This window comes from Calonectris borealis, chromosome 5 (assembly GCF_964195595.1).
Source record: "Calonectris borealis chromosome 5, bCalBor7.hap1.2, whole genome shotgun sequence".
Taxonomy (NCBI): Eukaryota; Metazoa; Chordata; class Aves; order Procellariiformes; family Procellariidae; genus Calonectris; species Calonectris borealis.
Genome location: NC_134316.1, coordinates 43,727,655 through 43,740,637, shown reverse-complemented (window position 1 = coordinate 43,740,637; position 12,983 = coordinate 43,727,655). Strand labels below are relative to the sequence as shown.

Genomic DNA, 12,983 nt, shown 5'->3' with positions numbered 1-12,983 from the left:
AAGCGGGGCTGATGGCGGGAGGCGCGATGCAGATGCTCCCGGCTGGGTTAGTGCGGGCAATACCCAGCCCTTCGCAGACCCCCCCTTCCCGGGGTCTGCAGCCTGAGAGCAGCAGGACACGGGTGGCAGAAAGGATCTGGGGGGGGGCTCGGGCACACCCCGGGGGGGGGAGCGCTGGACGTTCCCGCCGGGAACGGAGGAGGGCAGCCTGGCACGAGGTTCGGGGGGGAGGGAAGGCTTGGGCAGGCTGGCAACTTTCACCCGCCCGGAATTAATTAACGTTGTCTCGTTAGCGAGATGCGTTTGGCCTGGCCACGCGTACGCTGAGCCGGGCCAGCCTGGAGATAAACCGGCAGCAAATGGGGCGCGAAAGAGGGGGGAGAAGCGCCCTGACCTAGCGTAAGCGAGCTGGAGAGATGGGGAGCAGAGGTAGAAAGGATGGGGAGGCGGCCATCACCGGGCACGCCCGGCCGCTGCCCAGCGTCCCGGGCGGGGGTCTGCGGGCACCCCGCTGCCGCCCCTCGGCAAAGCCGGGGGCTCCCCCCGCCCCGAGAACGTGCGCCCCTCGAAATGAGCCGAGGCTCTTGAGGGAGGTCGCTGCGCTGCTGCCCTCCAAAGTGACCCGGGACGGGGCGCTGGGCAGAGGAAAGAGTTTGCAGGAGTTGCGCTTCTGATCTGCTCTCGGTCGACTTTCAGGCTCAGCTGTTTGATGCTATTAACGCAACTTTTTTTTATCTGAACTCCGTGTGCGTGTGTGTCAACATGCAGCAGGTGGTTTATTATATTCCCCTGTTATTATTTTATTACGGGCGCTTTTTATAGCTGCAATCAAAATAATGCCCTGGAGTTTTGAGGAGGGTTTTACGTCTGTTTTGCACCACTCACTCGAGCTTCTGAAAATATTTGGTTTTGGGGGGAACGACACGTGGGGAGCTGGAGCGACTTCTGCTCCTGCCGGGAACCAGCGAAACTAGGTGCAAAGTCTGACTCGAAAAACAGCGGCCACCCAAGGGCGGCTGAGCGGGCTGGGGAGCGCTTGGGGGGCTTGCACCCCGCTTGCCAGGTTTTGGGGAAGGCGGAGGCGGGAGCGCTTCCCCAGCCGCCAAGGTGCACGCCGCCAGGATGGCAGAGAGGTTTGGCGGAGCTGTGAAAAGCAGAGATCAGCTTGTCTTGCTTTAACCTACATTAGCTCCGGGTCCATATGGTAGATGCTGCCTGTGGATCCTCAGCACCAAAGCGAGACCCTATTCTTGCACGCCGCCCTGCTTGTGCCAGATGGTGCCTGGACCAAGTGGCCATGCGTGGGGTGGCTCTGGTTAGCCTAATAAACGTCCAATACAAGTCAAAAATCAAAACACACACATACTAACATCTGCTAGAGCCTGCAGTACCCAGCTAGCCTTTCAATACTGAATTAAAGAGCCCCACAGCCCTTCTGTTCCCCTAGGTTAGACACTCATTACCATTTATCAAGCACTGATGTTATCTGGCCTCTCATTTTATTTAGTACCGAAGCTATTAGCATCAGATTTGATTTTGACAGTTGACGCTGCTGCTGGTAAAGCCGGGATCTGGCCGGGCGGATCGCTGCAAAATTCCGAGTTCATCAGCGGCGACACATTCCTCCTTCCCACTTGTTTACGAGGCCGAGACAAAAGAGCTCCTCGCCTGTGCCTCTGCCTTGCGGTTTATCTCCATCACGGACACGGCTCCCGGCCGTGCCCGCCGAGGCCACGCACACGCACCCCGCAGGCGACAGCCGGGCCACTCCGGACGGAGCCAGGCCACGGGGGCCCGGCCCCGGGTGCAGTCCCCCGACATCGCCAGCCCTTGTGCCCCCCCGACTCCGGCTCTCCCCGGCGCAGGGGGGGTCCAGGGGAAGTTTTAATACCCCTTTGGCGGCGACCCCGATTCCTGGCCTGGCCCCCTCCCCAAACCCGCCCACACCCACGCACGTTGGTGCGATGGCACCGTTCACGGCGGCGGCCGGTGGCGGCTGTGTCCGTGGCTTTCCCCCGTGGAAAGCTCAGCTATTTCTCCGCGGACGCCGTGCCGTGCCCTCCCGGCCCGAGCCCGGGCGTTTGGCCGCACACGGGCCCTGCCCGCACCCCGGGCCAAAGCTGGGCTCCGGGAAAAGCGGCCGCCTCGTTGGAAATATATGGGGAAGAGGACGGCCGGGGAAGTTTAGGGGGGCGCGCCCTCCCCCATGCTGCCTCGCCTCCAAACAACCCGGATCCCCCGGCTTTCCTTCTTTATTTCCCCCCAAAATAGCCTGGACTGGGGGAGAAAAGACCCTTTGGGAGAGCACAGAAGCTCAAGGGCGACTTGCAGCGCGCTGCGCTGCTCCCCAGGTGATCCACGCCGGGTGGGTCCGCAGCCTTGCGAGCCGGGCGCTGGCATAAAGGTGGCAAGACCTCATTATCATACAGCTGAGGGTTTATCTCTCCCTCCCCCCCCCCCCCTCCGGCCTCCCATCCATTTAACAAGCTGAAATAAAAAGCCACATGAAAGGCCTTCTCTGTGCTTGGCTTTAATGAGGGACACGCGACCCAACAATAAGCGCACGCTGCAATCAGGCCAAGGGCTTTACTGGCACACGCCAGACCGCAGCCCGGCTGCAGCCCGGCACCGGCCACTGCCAAGCAGCTTGTCACGGCCCACGGCCCCCCGCGGCCCCCGCTCCCGCCTGCCTGCAACCACCCGAGTCTTCCCCTCGTCCGTGTTTTTGGGGGGCCGGGGCAGCAGCAGGGTAGCCGGGCTCCGTCCCCGCCAGCCTCGGCCACCTCGATTCAGCGCTCGTTTGCTACCCGTTTCGGAAGGGCGACCGAGCGCCCGCCGTGCCCCTCTCCCTGCCATCACCCGCCCCGCTCGCCCCCGTTCCCGGGTGGGTTTCGGCGCGTCGCCGTTAGCCGGGTCAGGAGGGAGGCCGGGGACGGCAGCCGGTGCGCCGGGCCGGCGGCACGGGCACCCCCCGCAGCCAGCTGCTGCTCCCCGGAGGCGGCGGCGGGGCCGTCCCGGGTGCCCGCCTGGCGAGCAAGCGCCGTTTTACTTTTACTTTCCCCCCGGGGCCAGCCCTCCCCAGGCCCGGCAGCTCCTGCCCGCCGGCCCGGCCGCGGCTGCAAGGGCGCAGCGCCGCGCTGCCCCGTCCCGCCGCCCCGGGGAGCGGCCGGGGGGGCTCGTAGCGATGGGGGGGGGGGGGAGGGGAGGACGGGACACGAAGCAAACAAACAAACACACTAACAAGCGTGTTTTTTAAACATTTCATCCCCTATTGTTCGGCCGCTCTGGAAAGCTGCGCTGTGGAGAGGCGTCTGATTTTCGAGGGAACTCTCCCAGTGCGAGAGCCGTAAATATCTCAACAGATGCTGGGCTCGTCCGTAATCAGCTCGGCTCCGCGGCGGCCAGCGCGGCGGCGGCGGCAGCAGCAGGGTATTAATTCTGGATACGAGGGCTCTCCGCAACATTTGGTTCTTTTTTCCAGAAAGGAAAGATGGAAAAGGGGAGGGATCGCCCGTGAGTCTGACTGACAGTTTACATAATGAGCTTGCGAGGATGCGAGGCAACTATATAAACAGCTCGAAGGGAAGCAAGTTTTCCATTTACTGAGCGCCGTGAGCACCGGTGAAAGGAGGAGCGGTTCCACACTAAGCACTCCCCTCCGCGACTCTCAGCAAACCCACCCGGCTTTGGAGTTTATAAAGGCGACGACAGCGATCAGAGGTCGGCGGTTGGCTGCAGGATTAATTCCCGGAAGGGGACGGATCGACACCTGGATTTTACCTTCCGATTTCTGCTGGTGCTCGGGGAATATTTGGAAGAGCAGGTTGCTCCAGGAGAATCGCCGTTGACGCCTCTCTTTTTCTCCCTCGACCGAGAAGCGCTTGCTTGGACCATTTGAGGAATACAGGACGAAAACTAAACCCACTAAGAACTGGAAGCTTGAATAACACAAGGATGACAGCCTTGCGCATCTTTGGCTTGACGTTTCTGTTAATGATTTTGCAGCAGGTAATCGCACATCGCAAAAAAAAAAAAAAAAAAAAAAGGGTTCGCGAAATGTAAAGTGGGTGATGGAAGCAAGTTTGCGTGGCAAAGCCGGGGTAAGGTCTGATTTGGCTATTTTGTGTGTCTCCCCTTTGTGCAGAGGGTGTCCGGCTCTGGCGTCTTCCAGCTGGAGCTGCACGAATTCGTGAATAGCCACGGGTCTCTGGCCAGCGGGAAGCCCTGCTCCCCCCACTGCAGGACCTTCTTTCGCGTTTGTTTGAAGCATTTTCAGGCAGTGGTCTCCCCGGGCTCCTGCACTTTCGGCAGCATCATCACCCCGGTTCTGGGAATAAACTCCTTCAGCATCAAGGATACAGAGAGATTTGACAGCCCCATTAAGTTGCCCTTTAACTTCACGTGGCCGGTGAGATTCCGCTTTAAACCCGATTGCGATGGTGGGGCAGGAGGGCGGCGAGGGAAGGCTGATCGCAGCGCGCTGTTAGTCTGTAATGTAAACAAACTACTTTCGCCTTTAGACTTATTTCCAGAACTTCCTCCAAAAGAAAAAAAAAAAAAAAGGCAAAAAAAAGCGATGAAAAAGCGCATCCAGCCCAGCAGCACTCGGGATAACGAATGTTATGAAGAGAAATAAAAGCCGGGGGGGGGGGGGGGGGGGGCAGGGGGGGGACGGACGGACACACGACCCGCGGTCTGTAGGAGGGAGAGAGGGAAGCGCGTAGCCGCGGGGAGAGCGCCGGGGCGGGTGCCGGGCGGCCGGGCCGGGCCGGGCCGGGCCGCGGAGGGGCGCGGAGGGGCGCGGAGGGGCGCGGGGCTGACGCTGGTTTCTCCGCTCCGCAGGGGACCTTCTCGCTCATCATCCAGGCCTGGCACGCGCCCGCCAACTACCTGCCGGAAGGTGACTACGGCCGCGCGCCGCCGGCAGGGGGCGCCCGCGCGGCGGGAGCGCCCCTCGCGCGCCCTCTCCCTCCCCCTCCCCCCCCCCCCCCCCCATCCCGAAGCGGTTTAACGGCCGCCCCCGGCTCAGCTGTTTATACGATAAGTGCAGGGCCGGCTTCATCCCGGCACCGGGAGCCGGTCCCCAACGATATCCATCAGGGGCCCGCTTTGATTCTGCCCCGGCCTAATCTCCAACACAATTGCGTTTCCTCCGGTTTATTTTTGGCGTGGGAAAGCGAGGCGGGCTGCGGTGAGAAAGCCGGGAGGCTGCCAGCGAGCCCCGGCCGCCTTTTCCTGTATTTTACACCTTGCTCGAATTCCGCCCTTTGGAAAGGAATAATGGCTTTGGGGATGTTTTTCTGAGCGGAGAGGAAAAGGATATTTCACGGCAGCCCTCGCTTTCAAAGGCCCCCTCAGCTCAGCCCCCCTCGGCCGGGGTTAGCGCTCCCACCCTGCACACCCACACACGCGGGGCATACCCTTACATACCCATATATATACATACACGTATGTGTATGTATACGCGAGCGGGGGGACCCCACTCCGGCGGGGCAGGGGGTGCCTTACCACTCGGGGCGGGTGTCATGGCAGGGGGACGTTGCGGGTGGTGTCCGCCGGCCGCTGACGCGGGGGCCGCTCTCCCGCAGGCTCCCGGCCTCCCTCGGAGGACTGGCTCATCAGCCAGATGTCGATCCAGCGGTCGCTGTCGGTGGGCGAGGACTGGTCGCAGGACGTGCAGAGCGGCCCGCTGACCCAGCTGCGTTACTCCTACCGGGTGGTCTGCAGCGAGAACTACTACGGCGAGAGCTGTTCCCGCCTCTGCAAGCGCCGCGACGACCGCTTCGGACACTACGTCTGCGAGGCGGACGGCAGCCTGGCCTGCTTGCCCGGCTGGACCGGCGAGTACTGCACCGAGCGTAAGTGTCCCGCTGGCAACAGGGCCGCCTGCGCCGCCCGCCTCACCCCGGGCAGAAGCGGGGCCTCCCCGGGCATCGGGCAGGTGTGTAAGGCTCAGGGAGGCCTCAGCGCATGAAGGAGCATCACCCGCTTTGGCTTCCCTAGGCCCTCGTCTGCGCTAACGGGGCCCTGGCGTGGGAGAGGGATGACGCTCAAGAGGCCTTCGAGAAAACGCAACCCCCCAAACGTCAGGGAGCTTATTTGCTGAAGGGGCCTGTGACCCAAAAGCGCGTCCCCTTGTCCGGTTCCGCCAGCTGGCCTGACCCTGGTTGTAGCTGTCTTTGCGGTCAGTCCTTAAAATAGGGTGGCTGCGAGAACACTGTAACAGAGCATTGTGCACGGTTACCCGGTCGGCGCTTGGGGCCGTGTTTTCATGCTGACCTTTCCACTCCCCACCTGGAGAGAGAAAGCTCCACGCTGAGGACTTTGGCCCCTTTGGCTGCAACTACCGGTGCTGTGCTTCGCCTCTGCGAGTGTTAGCAGCAAAGAAAGGGCTAGCAGAGAGGGGATCTTGGCTGATACCCCTGAATCGGTGACATCTATTCCAAGTTAAAATGCTAGCAGCTTGCCCACACAAATGCTTCCACTGTTCCTTTTGCCACAGGAGATGAGACAGGTGCTGCGGTGTAGTAGTGGGAATCTTTACTTGGGGTCCCGTTGGGTTTTCTCAGTCTTTCTTTAGGCCAAGCCAAAGCCGCCTCCTCTTGCTCCTTTTCTAGCAAGAGTTGCAAGAGTTCATGTTTGTTGCATAAACAGAAAAACTAAAGGACAACTTGTCAAATGTTGGCTCTCCTTGTTCACTTCTTCCTGCTCCAGAACTCCCCGTACTGAGAATTTTTAAAACAAAGTTTTGAAAGTGCAAAACTGGTTTTCAAAGTTTTTTTTTTTTTTAAAGCTGGCGTTTCCCCTTTTAAAAGTGTATTCTGTAGTGCCATGTGTATTTATCTAAACATTTCTGCTTTTTTATGTTCTCTTTACAGCCATCTGTCTGTCTGGATGTACTGAACAGAATGGATATTGCAACAAGCCTGGAGAGTGCATGTGAGTAGATGGCAACTGCAACCTGAACTTCAGTTAAAATGTCACCTTGTAATAGAAACGTAAACTCTTTTCCGAGTCATTAATGTTTTAATTTGACTTTTCTTTTAGCTGTCGTCCCGGTTGGCAAGGCCGCTACTGTGATGAATGCATTCCCCATATAGGCTGCCGCCACGGGACTTGTAAAACACAATGGCAGTGCATATGTGATGAAGGATGGGGTGGCCTCTTCTGTGATCAAGGTTAGTTCTGAAGGTTGTGCTTACGGCTCTAGATTGGGTATTCCTCGGTACCAACCTAACGAACCTGACCCATTGGATGTAGAATTAAATTTCCGCAAGGTACATGTTCATAGGCATCAGTTTGTACCACCACTGTCTTAGATACCAATTCTTGTATTTGTAGTAATTTTGTTTGAAAACAAGCAAACCTTTTTGGTAGCTGCAGTTTTTCTCTTGCAAAAAAAGTTTTTCCTCTTGGAAAAAAAAAAAACACAATCTGGATGAGTGTTGAAAGGCAAGTTTTCTGCCTGCTCAAGCTAAGTGTAACTTATTCCCTATACAACTATAACAATTTACTAAACAGTTTCCAGCAGCAGTAAACACCATCATTTGGGCCTTCCTTATTTTGCATACAAGGAAGTTAACTCATGTGATAAGTCTGGAGCATGAGAGAAAAATCATGTAAGCAAGAATGAAAAGTACAGGTTCCATTTTAAGGTACACCAGACCACTTCCACCTATTCAACCCATTGAATCACTGAACCGTAGCCAGCTGAGCAGTCATGTCCTCAAGGCCATATATGCACTGCTGGCACTGAGATCATTAAGTGCTCAAAGCAAACTAAGTGTTTTCAAGACAGTTAGAGGACTAAGATGGCGAAGTCTGAATTAAGCAGAAAAAGTAAAGTTGCAGATTTTTTTCTGCTTGTAGTTATCTATTAACGAGTTGTATTCCAATTACTCTATGGTATTTATAGAGATGATAAAGATTTTCTACTTATGTCCTATGAACTTGTGTGCTTAACCTCTGTCTCAAATTTAAAGCAAAAAAAAAAAAAAAAGGAAGCTTGGCAGAGCATTTAGACAGTTTAAACTACTAACATTCATAACAAGAGAGTACAGTAAATAAACAATAAAAGATTTCTAGCGTTTGTTTAAATCTCCAAGCCAAAACATCTTTATTTCCTCCCTGCCTCCCCAGAATGTGCCTCAGAGCAGAACTTTTAAAGATGGGGCTCACTGTTTTAGTGTGTGACATGTTGTGCACAAAGCACAACATGTGTCTATAGTGCCGTGGCGCGTCTTTCGGAGAACACACGCTTACGAAGTATGGTTTCCAACTTGGCATCTAAATCCCATTGCAGCTAACGGGTTTATGCACACAAAAAAGGGAGAGTGTACCACAGCACTAAGAAAGCTAAATTTTTGCCAGGTGTCTCAAAATTCAGAGCTCTTGTATTACAGCGATGGACGCAGAGAAATATTGAAAATCGATGATAATCTGAAACATCTGATTATTACTGATAATAACCTGGATAATCATCTCCAGAATTCCTATTGATAGGAATGAAATGAAAATGAAATACTTCATTGAAAATTCTGCCTTTTTTGTTGACTAAAGTGTTTTTGTGTGAAAGCCTTTTCCCAGCCGTCAAAGACGTTTTCTCTAATTCCTGCTACTTTGCAGATCTGAACTACTGCACTCACCACAGACCATGCAAAAACGGAGCAACCTGCATGAACACCGGCCAGGGCAGCTATACGTGTTCATGCAAACCTGGCTTTACCGGTGTTGACTGCGAACATGAGATCAGCGAGTGCGACAGCAATCCCTGTAGGAATGGCGGCAGTTGCACGGTAAGGGCATTTGAAATGTAAAGTCTTTGTGTGCAGCAAGCCCCAGTGTACCTTTTCAGAAAAGGTTCTGTAACAACCTAATGGGAATTCGATAGTACACAGGTTCATTACTGACGCTCACAACTGTCACACTGAACCCTTCCCCAGAGGTGTCAGGGGAGGAAGTCTGTTACAGGAGGAGATGTATCGTCTAGATTAGAACTAATCAACTGATCCTTAGGTTTCTGTGGCAGCCATTATGAGAGCTTGGCAAGATCCAAGGTTGGTGAGGGAGCAGATGTGTAAAAAATAAGCTTCTCAAACCAAGGTTCATACTGAAACGCGCTAAGTCTGTATTTTAATAGCAAATAAAAGAAAACTTCTGCTTTCTGCTATGGGAGTATAGTGTCGGACAATATGAGGGCAATCAGCTGAAACACTTTCTGTGAAACAGGGTTCTGCATTTTTGGTTTCCTGCAGTCTAGTGTTTCAGTGTGTTTTCGGACCCAGCCAATGATTGATTCTACCTGTTGATAAAGACTGATCGATTATAGATATCAAATGTAATCTGATGCATGTTTAGATTAAAGCTAACAGCGCAAGACCTTAGCTCCCTTTTCCCAAGGCCTTGGACGTACAGTATTTGGAAAGAAGAAACAGTTTTGTTGTGATCTAAGTGGTGGGACTTATCCATGGCAAAGCAACGTAAGCCCTTGTAAAGAAAAAAAAGGGCTCTCATGCCGAGGATAAATGGCCTGATCACAGCTCTGTAGGTCAACACATGCCATTCTGCTCTGGGAGGACCTCGGGGATCCCATTAGACAGTAGTGGTGTTAGTAACGTCGTCTAGGTGCCTGTAGGCTGCCTACAACTGCATCTGCTCTGCTTGTGTAGCTGCATGATTACTCCTACACACCGAGTACGGCCGATTCACAGCTCTGGCCCTCACGGTCCAGCCTGCAGTTATTTACTCTCCAAATGTCGCTTTTGCCACATCAGAGTGTGGATGAGAGGGACTGAACAGCGCTCGCTGCCGACCAAAAATAAGGGTGCAAGCAGCTATCATTTAGTGCCATCAAATAACAGCGGCCTAACGTTGTGTTTTGCAGGATATGGAGAACGGTTACCACTGCCTGTGCCCCCCTGGCTACTACGGCACTCACTGCGAGCACAGCGCTTTGACGTGTATAGATTCTCCGTGCTTTAACGGCGGCACGTGCTTGGAAAAAGAACAAGGGGCCAGCTACACTTGCGTTTGCCCTTTCGGCTTCACAGGGTCAAACTGTGAAAAAAAAGTAGACAGGTGCACAAGTAACCCGTGTGCAAATGGTGAGTCTTTCTATCAAAAAATCTCGTGTCTCTGACTCATTTGTGCTTTTCAGTGCAGAAGTGATAGAAATCCAATCTGACCTCTACTCTTCCTCTAATACATTAGTCCCTCTCCCCCACTGTATTCCACATCTACCCTAATTTTAGTCTCTTGCTGGGGGGGGGGGCTGTCACTGGTATTTTCTATGCCACAAAACAATGCGCAAGGTTTATCGTGTGATGGGGAAGATGGCAGAATTAAGTAAATTAAATTAACTTTATTACATATTTGGAAGGGGAATGTTTTTAAGGCATGATGATACAATTAGGTAAACTAGAAGGAACTTTTAGATGTGTCGTTGTTTTGTAAAATAACCTCCCTCTTCTTGAGATAGTATACAATGCTAACTGGGGAGAGGTTTAGGTTTCCGAGTGACGTGCATTGCAGACTAATTTTTTTTATTTTACTTTTTTTCCTCAGATGGTAATTGCTTTTACCTTGGTCAGATTCGTGTGTGTCGTTGTCGGGCTGGCTTCTCTGGTCAGAAATGTGAGATAAACATCAACGATTGTGCCAGAAACCCATGTTCCAATGGGGGAACTTGTCATGACCTGATCAACGATTACACCTGCACGTGCTTGCCAGGCTACAGTGGCAGGAACTGTGACATCAAAACCAGAGATGAATGTGCTTCTGGGCCATGTGAGAACGGAGGCACGTGCTACAGCGGACTTTATAGTGCCAACTTTGTCTGCTACTGTCCTTCTGGCTTCATGGGCAACCGTTGCGAATTGCCAGTTTATTCAGTGCCCGTTACACTTCCTCCTAAACCAGTCCCCTGGATTGCTATATCCATGGGGGTGGGGCTGGTGGCTTTGCTCATACTGTTCTGCATGATAGCAATGGTCATCAGGCAGATGAGGATGCACCCAGAGCAAGACTTGGAGACTATGAACAACCTGTCTGACTTCCAGAAAGACAATCTCATTCCAGCTTCCCAGCTCAAAAACACCAATAAAAATAAAGACCTTGAAGTGGACTGTGGGCTGGAGAAATCAAACTACAAACCCAAGAATCACAAACTGGACTACAATCTGGTAAAAGACCTGACAAGTAGAGGGACACAGGAAGAGAAATATTACAAAAGTGAAAAGTGTTTAGGAGAAAAGTCTCCCCTCCGACTACACAGGTGAGAACGCAGTCTTACTTCTAGGCTTTTTTAAGGCCCCTCATCTTCATACCGGTCTAGAAGCAGATGAGAAAATACAGGGAAAAAAGAAACCTCGAGCAGATAATATACAACACAAACCAGAGCAAAGCCAGGAATCTTCATACTGGAGTATATGTGTCACGGCCAAGCGGTATCCTTAGCTAAGTCAATTAAATTGAGTGTTTGTGCAGGGCGCTGCTAGAATGGGTGCTGTGAAGGGGAACGGGAGTGGCTAGGTCAGTGGTGAAAGTAAGAAGTGTCTTTCCTTCCTCAGTAGATCTTGGAGGAACAACAGTTAAGGCATATAGTGATTAAAAATACGTTATTTCGCTTATTAAGAATGCAAAATGATCTGCTTAGTGAGAAGAACGATAGAGTAAAAATAACTACTCTTTTTCAAAACAAGAAAAGGGCAGGTATTCACTGGCTCATCAGTCTTCTGATACACGTACTGAAAGTCTTGTGTGGGATCTGCTTGTGGCTGTTACACTGAGGGATCTGGGGAGCACGCTATTAGGTTGGACGTGGCAGAAGCCTAGGAAGACAGTAGCTATTCCTTACTTCCCCTGTTCTAGTATAATGTCCTGCCATCATGTGAAACTCCATCCTCTGCACTTCCCTCCCACACCTTCACGGCTATCTCGCTCCACCCCTCCATATTCATTTTGAAAGTCAGGCTTGTTAGTAGTCAGCTAACGTTCTTTTCTCTCTGCCCTGCCTTAGTGAAAAGCCAGAATGTAGGATATCAGCGATATGCTCTCCGAGGGATTCAATGTACCAGTCCGTCTTTGTGATAACAGAAGAAAGGAATGAGTGCATCATAGCTACCGAGGTAAGTAAGTACACAGGTGGACAGGCATAAATGCACAAAGTAAAGGGGTAAATTATCCTTTAGACTTGCATCTGAGAAGGTTACTCTATTTCCAGGGATCCCGATGCTTCCCAGCATTCACCTCTCCTCCCCTGTGCCCCACACAGAACATACGGCAGGGAAAATAAAGAAATTAGCAGCTCTGATTTTATTAAACCAGAGATTTTCAGCTTAGATAAGTCAATGGGAGATGAAAGCACAGATCAGCCCATAAAAATTCAGCACATTGTAGGATTATTTCCTCTTAAATAGGTAGTCAGCAAAAATGGAAATAATAATTGTTCATAGGCCCATTGATGTAAAGCCACGTTTTTTCCCATGACTACAATGGATAATCTATGTTCTGTGGAAACAGGCAAAGCTATAGATTTCCAGCAGAAGATGGAAGGTAGCTGAACGTGTTAGTGGAGAGGCATAACAGCCATTTAGGAAGTCTGTAATAAGGTAATTTCAACCTCTTGGTGCTTAAGCTCCAGCTATATATTCTCTAGCAGAAGTTAATGCCGTTATTGATAAACACATCTAGATTTTGATGTTATATTAAAAAGTCAGAGGACAGATACATGAAAAAGGAAGGGCCTAGCATTGAACTTTAAAGACTTTAAAAAGCAGCTATTGAGGAACCAACCAGTTCCTGAGGAATTACCGACCCTTTGGAAAAAGGCTCAATGGAAGTTACAGGCAATGTGACATTAACCAGTACCTGCCTTCTTCAGTGCAGCCAACTTTAGGACTGGTTTCAGACTCCAGGAGAGAGAAGCTGGCTGTGCCATATAGCAGTGATCTGTGAAGTCAAATCTGCAGGATTCTGTCTCCCTT

General features: G+C 52.2%; 1 protein-coding gene across 1 annotated transcript; it reads left to right on the top strand.

Moving 5' to 3' along the window:
- The first annotated feature begins 3,844 nt into the window (after positions 1–3,844).
- Positions 3,845–12,155, top strand: DLL4 (delta like canonical Notch ligand 4). The gene is made up of 10 exons (XM_075152164.1): positions 3,845–4,008; positions 4,145–4,408; positions 4,843–4,900; positions 5,589–5,858; positions 6,879–6,939; positions 7,048–7,178; positions 8,626–8,795; positions 9,884–10,103; positions 10,564–11,272; positions 12,017–12,155. Exons 1-10 carry the CDS (start codon positions 3,955–3,957, stop codon positions 12,153–12,155), a joined length of 2,076 nt encoding a protein of 691 aa, XP_075008265.1. The 5' UTR covers positions 3,845–3,954.
- Positions 12,156–12,983: the final 828 nt, after the last annotated feature.

Excerpts from the sequence above, each read along its gene's own strand:
- DLL4 (XM_075152164.1), top strand. The coding sequence starts at position 3,955 with ATGACAGCCTTGCGCATCTTTGGCTTGACGTTTCTGTTAATGATTTTG. Across the intron at positions 4,409-4,842 it reads CCTTTAACTTCACGTGGCCG|GGGACCTTCTCGCTCATCAT; the intron begins GTGAGATTCCGC and ends TCCGCTCCGCAG. Across the intron at positions 6,940-7,047 it reads AACAAGCCTGGAGAGTGCAT|CTGTCGTCCCGGTTGGCAAG; the intron begins GTGAGTAGATGG and ends CTTTTCTTTTAG.